At 41.4% G+C, this 6,756-nt stretch overlaps 1 protein-coding gene across 1 annotated transcript in view; it reads right to left on the bottom strand.

Moving 5' to 3' along the window:
• Positions 1 to 6,756, bottom strand: part of STAB2 (stabilin 2) — an 83,373-nt gene that overhangs the window by 33,299 nt on the left and 43,318 nt on the right. Inside the window, exons 32-35 of the mRNA XM_010005864.1 lie at positions 4,056 to 4,187; positions 3,161 to 3,298; positions 1,747 to 1,797; positions 461 to 553 (exon numbers count right to left, since the gene is read on the bottom strand). Of these exons, the coding sequence (XP_010004166.1) occupies positions 461 to 553; positions 1,747 to 1,797; positions 3,161 to 3,298; positions 4,056 to 4,187 (414 nt within the window). The remainder of the gene's footprint in view (positions 1 to 460; positions 554 to 1,746; positions 1,798 to 3,160; positions 3,299 to 4,055; positions 4,188 to 6,756) is intronic.

A 6,756-nucleotide genomic window follows, 5' to 3' on the forward strand; every position in this document is an offset into this window, starting at 1 on the left:
GAATGGTTTGGGTTGGAAGGGGTCATTACCAGCGTGGCAGCAAGCACATGGTTTCTGGGTGTTGTCTCTTGGGGCTGCTGATGGGTGGAGGTGAACTATGGATTTTGATTTTTAGGCTCTGGCCACTCTCCTTACTGTGTGGGGCTCAAGCTGCCACCTTGGCAGAACACAGGTGCCCTCCACCACCCCAGGGAAAGGTGGATGAGATTGCTAGGGACAAACAAGGGGGTTACTCTTTCCAAACCTGTGCTCCCTCTGCACGGTACCAGCTATGAGCTGTTCCCAGCCATCAGCAGCCTTTAGCCTTTCAATCTCTGCTGCATCCAGAATAAAAGGTCTATAAATACCTTGTCAGGGACTGCCTTGATGTGCTATGTGTGTTTAGCAGAGGGTTATGAGGAGGTTGAAGTTCAGGGGTAGGGGTTCCTGGCTTTTACTGAGGCAGAAGCAGTGTACTCACAATGATGGTTTTAGCACACTTTGGCTGGCACCCAATCTGGATCGTGTACGTCCTCGTGTTTTTTGAGAGGATGCAGTATTTCTTCTCCCCTGCCTGAATACAATTTGGAGAAATGGCTCCACTTCTGAGTAATATTGATCAGCTACTTTCAAATGTTTTAAAAAAAGAACATTAACTTTATGCATGCTGTGCTGATTCAGATTCACAATGGAAAAGAAGGAAATACTTTTAGAAATACTGCATTAGCCATTTTTATATTTTTTTTTGCTAGTGAACATATGATCAATTTAACTCAGAGCCCTGAGAATACTGCCTTTCCTTATAATTGAAAATAATTTTTTTCTCAAATTGGACAAGCTTTTTTTTTTTTTTTTTTTTCTGGACATATTTCCTGTTCTTTCTAATTCTTGGAAAACTGAGAGCCAAAGTTCTGCAAAAACAGTTGGTGAAACTTTATCTTCCAGGTCTGGACACAACTTGGAAAGCTTGCTTGCAAAAGATGACTTGCTGGTCTCATTGAACACTTGTTAGGAGACTGAGATAAGCATCTATCCACCTACACATTTTCAGGGGAATGTTAATATTTTTGAGTTCTACTCACTAGCACTTCAGCCAATTACTTTAATGGGGTACATGTGACTAGATCTGTTTTGGAATCCTATTACTGGCAAAAATGATTAAAGAGTAAAAAAGTATAAAGGAAAACATGCTTATATCATCCCAACAGAGAGGCTTTCCTTGTAAAATTTAGATGCTAAGAAACTCTAGGTTTTATTGCGGTTGACAGGGAACTGCTAAATATCTGCAGTTCTCATACATTGGACCTGGCCACCCAAAGTCTCTATAGTCTCCAAGTCTCCTTATGACCAAAAGTCACAGCATATTGCTGGGGACAGGCTGAGTTTGTCCTTCTGTACACCTCTGATATGAAATTCTAAAAGCTGCTTGTGTAATTCCTTCTGTAGCAAGCGTTTTGCAGACCACCTTCAACTCCCTCAGTTTTGCATGGGAGAGGTAACCTTTACAGTTTCAGGAGTCTTCCATTGTCCTCATGCAAAGTAGAAACTGCTCTTTCTAAGTAAAACTATTTTTTGAAGCTGCCCTTGATTCTGCTCCCTTGTTCTCAGGGTGGACTGAGACTATTGACTGCAAGCAAAATATGTGACAGGTTGAAGTAACTGCTATAACTTTTGTTGAAAAGGAGACAATTTTATTGAGAACACAATGGAATGCATCTATGCTCAGTTTTGATTAAAATAAATTAGCATTAATGATAAAAAACTTACTATTTCTTTTGTTCCTGGAGGACAACTTGATGGCTGCAAACAAATTCTACACTTTTCCTTAAGGAACACAAATAGGAGATAGTTAATGATTGTACAGAGCTCCAGACACGTTGTTTAATAAAAATGCATAATTTCCAGCTATGTCTGTAAGACTAGATCTCAGGGTGCCCAGTCAGGATAATCCCTTTGGTAAAGGGGGTGAAAGTAGCTGGACTGCCCAGCAAGGAAAACCATCCCTACCAGAGGCCCTGTAGGGACACTCTGGGTGGAGCCTTCTCCCAAGGATAAAGAAATCTCTTTTGGATATTTTGCTTTGTTCTTCTAAAGCAGTGTTTCCCAAAGGCCTCCACAGTAAGAGACAAATCCTGATCTTGGATGTAGTTTGTCTATGGCATAAGGGCAACAGTGTCTCAGAAATGAAAAACTCACAGGGTGTATATGTCCTATGCTCTATGTGTGTGTGACTCATTGGTCCATGTAGTGTCATTTTCTGCACAAGGCCTAGGTGCATGTTGTATATAATATACAATACTTAATATTATTCATGTTTAGCTAAATACGTGCTGAGTTTTAGTAAGGCTTAAATTAAAGTTTAAGGATCTTTCTGCATTTGAATGTAGCAGGGAAAATAATTTTCCTTGGGAAAACAAAGCAGTATGAGCAAAACTTGGTTAGTACCTGACAAAGCAGAGCTGGGGGAAAACCTTGAGTGAAATACAGTCAGAGAGGAGGTCATATCCTAAGGAGAAGAATTAAGCTGCAGAAGTTCAGGCCTGCTAAATTTGCTTTAACTAAAAACCAAGTCTCACTTTTCCTCCTTGTCTGGTTTGTTTTGTGCCCTATAGAAGAAGTGAGGTATTTTCCTCTTCACTGTCCTATTTTACACACTCAGGAGAAAAGACAAAGGGAAACTTTGTGGAAAACCACATCCTATTATTTAAAGGAATGCAATCACATTTGTATTTCATACATAAAAGGAACAAAAGGGTGCAAATGCTTCTGCAGAGGGCACAAGGAATTAATGTGTATGTGTGGCAGTAATCTACACCTGGAATGAAAGAAAACACTTTTTCTTACTAAAAATATTTTATTTTCCAGGTTTTTAAGCTGGTTTACTTAATAAACAAGTGACCTCGCTAGGAAGGTGTATTAGAGTAGAGCCATTACTATTATTTTCTGAAAATTGAAGTTCAGGAATTGCCTATTCGTGGGCTACCCTGACTATATTTTATCTAGGCTGTCAGACTGATCGTGGGGTCGGAACAGTCTTAACAGGTGCTAAAACTCTGTTAGGAATACCCATTGAGGAAAATGCATGCATTCCTTACTGGGACATACAGTGTCAGGTACCCTGTACATTTCAGCTGTGTTTGGCATTAGGCTTGTTGATGGACCTTTAAACATCTGTATGAACAGAACCACTTACAGTGATCACGGTGTCATTGATATCACATCTGTTCCTCTGAATTTCCAGGACTTTTCCCAAACCATGAATAATTCCTATATCTGTTGCAACATTTGTATAGCTTATAGGTGCATCATTTATGAATAGCTGCAAAAGAAATGCAATGGGGTTAGAAAGCAGCAGAGCTGCTCAGTAGCTTTGTGGTGACTGCAGCAGTAGTGGGTGAAAGAAGGAGCAACGTACAGGCCTCACTCCAGAAAAACTGCAGGACATTGTTATCTTCAAGCAGTTTTACTACATATAAGAACTTCACTGGGCTGGGCTTAAACTGCTTTGGTGAGAAGCTTTCTGTCCTTCTTTGCCTAGGCCTTGAGGGAGTTCTGGGACAGAGAAGGAGGATCAGTTTCCCTTCTTGGCTGTTTCACAGAATTAGGTGTGTTGCTTAATCTTGCTGTGCCTGATTTTCCCATGAATGATGTTGAAATGCAATTCATATTTTTGCCAAGTGCTTTGAGCTCTTAGGATTGAAAGGGGAGTAAAATAGAATGAATGTTTTATAGCCGAAGGCGGGTGTCTTATAGCTCTTGGAAGACAGACTAATAAGTGCTTTGTGATGCAGACTTGGAGCTGCCAGAGATGCATGTCCACCACTGCAGCTTCTAAAATGCAATCCTAAATGGGAACAGCATAGCTGAAATAAAATTCAAAGGTCCCTTCCAGGGTGAATTTGAATTAAGCATGTCTGAGAGAGACATTGCATTTGAGTGACACCTTTCATGCTATTAAGTCCCAGAAGCTAATGTGGAGTACACAGCCCTTTCTGACTGCATGTTAGTTAAAAGTTGAGACTGCATTTGTAAAAAACAGGAAACCTGTTTCTCTGAGCAAGTGCAGACAGCAATACCTGGCCATTGTGGAGGAAGAACCCAACCTGATAGGAAAACCCCAGCATGGTCTCCCTGTGCATGCCATTGTGCAGGTTGTTCTTCAGGAGCTTCTCATCCAGCACAACGTGATAGCGGATTTGGTCCTCATGCTGCAAACACATGATTAAATTCAGAGTTACATGAAGAAGAACAGAAAGTTATTTGGGACAGCTTTTCCCAAGGGGTATAAGCCAAACACAGATTGCCTGAATTTAAGGATAAGCTTCTCCAGCTGGCAGGTTATTTCATATTTGTTACCATGGAGAGTCTACGTTCCTATCTTAATGAAACTTTTCTTGATAGTAGGGGCTGGAAGGCTATCGAACTGGTGGGACCAAGTTTTGCTTGTACTCAGTAGTGTCTCTTCTGTGCATAGGGCTGGCTCACAGGTTCAGGGAAAAGTCAGATGATTTTTTAGGACTCTGAACATCACGACTTCATTTAAGTTGCATATCCATGGTTGCTTTTATAATCTTCCCTTTACCCCTTTCTTCCATTGGGAATCCCTGAATAACTTAGAGATGAATGTTTACAGCAGTTTGTAGGGTTTATTTTATTCTATTTTATTATATATATATATATATTTATTTTTTTTTTAAAATCTTCAAGGTACAGTCAATAAATTGCTAGAGCCACACCTGCTTATTGGAAAGCTTTCTATGAGTTATTGCTAGAATTTATTAATTTTTCGTTGATGTGGTGAAATTATTCTCTATTCATCAAGATTTTTTGAGGGCTTCCCAAGGCTTCTGCATCTTATTCTGAAGCAGGGGACTCCCAGAGTGCCCCTTGATTTGGAGGAGGAAGCAGAATGGGAATGTGTTTGTGAGATAATTGTGGATGTGAGTAGCTGAGGCATTTGGAGGACTTAGGAGCAGCCTGTCCAACAGATCCAGTGCTGCTGCAGCAATCAAAACTGCTTGTGTGAAATCCTGTTGCCTGCTGACCCCTTGTTCTGAACATTCGTAGTGCTCTTCGCTCTTCAGCTCCTTCAAAATGGTATGAAAGCATGAAACAATCTCAGGCTGTGAGATTTTTGATGCTGCCTGGTGCATACAGATTGATGTGTTTGTTACATCTCATAGGATGAACCTAATGCTTTGTTTTCCATCGGCTTGACAAAAAAAGACAAGAAGGTGGGAATTAAGATAAAGCTAATTTACTAAGGCATAGGTCTCCATCAATGGCCAACCCTATGTAATCCTCGTGACTTGGATGCTTTGGAGGACAGATTAACTCCGCTGTATCTCCATTTATGTCTTTTATCACCAGCAGAGTGAGAACAAAACCTTGCTTCCAGCAAGGTCAAGAAATGCGGTCTCTTCCCTGTTCTCTCTGTGGAAGAGCTCTCCCAGGGTGTTTGGTGAAAAGGATGAGGCTTAGACAGGTTTAACTTTAGGGTTGTTTTCTGATTTTCTTTGTCAGATTGCCACACCAGGCAAGATTGGGAGGATGGAAGCAAGACAAAAAGAAACATATTGGTAAGTAGTGGAAATGGAAAGGATTTCTGTGTATCACCCAAACCCAACAGGATTGATGTCTTAAAGCTATCTATGTGTCTCAAAGTTTGATATAAATGCTTTTTATGGTCATGTAGAAATGCTGATGTTGTGCCATGAAACTAACTAAAAGAGCGTTCAGAAGTAATTTGAGCAGACATAGCTTGAACACAAGTGAATTCTTCTGGTGCAGCAGCATGCGGGACTTTTCATAGAATCACAGAATCACAGAATCCTAGGGGTTGGAAGGGACTTCGAAAGATCATCTAGTTCAACCCCCCTGCCAGAGCAGGGTCACCTAGAGTACATCACACAGGAACGTGTCCAGGTGGGTTTTGAATGTCTCCAGTGAAGGAGACTCCACAACCTCCCTGGGCAGCCTGTTCCAGTGCTCTGTCACTCTCACAGTAAAAAAAAAAATTTCGGATAGTCACATGAAAGTAAGGACAGAGTGTGGCAGGGTAAACATTTATGGAAGAGGCAAGGAAGTAGTAACGGCATTGAGCAAGCCATGGGAGAAGCTTCTTCTGCAAGGTGTGGCTCTTGCTACGTGCATTCGATAAAGCTGTTTAAAATGAGCAAATGAGAAGAAAGGTGCTGAGATGATGCAGGAAACAGATAGCTTGTCTTGGGAGGAGACCAACAGGATTGAGAAGGCTATTGGGCCTTGTAAATATGTCAGGACAAATGCCAGAAAGAAAAAGTTGTTTCAGCTAAAGCATATTCCTGGCCTAAGAATAAAGAGATATAAACTGGCCAGAGGTGTGCTGTCAAAATGATATAAACTAGTTCTGAGCATGAGGACTGCAGTCATCAGGGGAGGTGGTATGGACATTTCCATGCCAGTGGGAGGAGCTGGTGGCCAGGTCAGGCATGAGCCTGATGTGGGGCTCCTGGGAGAGGGCAGTAGCCAAGGGGGTTTGCCTAAGGAAATTCTTCTAGCCAGGAAAATTTCAGAAGTTTTTCTGGGTCCTGTGACTGGCCAACAACGTCTTTAAAGTGGGATTAGAAACAGTCTGCAGAAAGTGTCTGGGCAACAACATTCCCACAGGAGTGACAGGGCAAGCATCTGGATAGTTTTAAGGAAGAGTCAGAGTATTTTGTGGCATTATTAATGATGGAGTTGCCAGTGATGACAGGGGATTGGACTTGTTCACCTAGGAAATAAATTTCGGTGTTT

This window comes from Chaetura pelagica, unplaced genomic scaffold (assembly GCF_000747805.2).
Source record: "Chaetura pelagica isolate M959 unplaced genomic scaffold, ChaPel_1.0 scaffold79, whole genome shotgun sequence".
In the NCBI taxonomy this organism is placed as follows: domain Eukaryota; kingdom Metazoa; phylum Chordata; class Aves; order Apodiformes; family Apodidae; genus Chaetura; species Chaetura pelagica.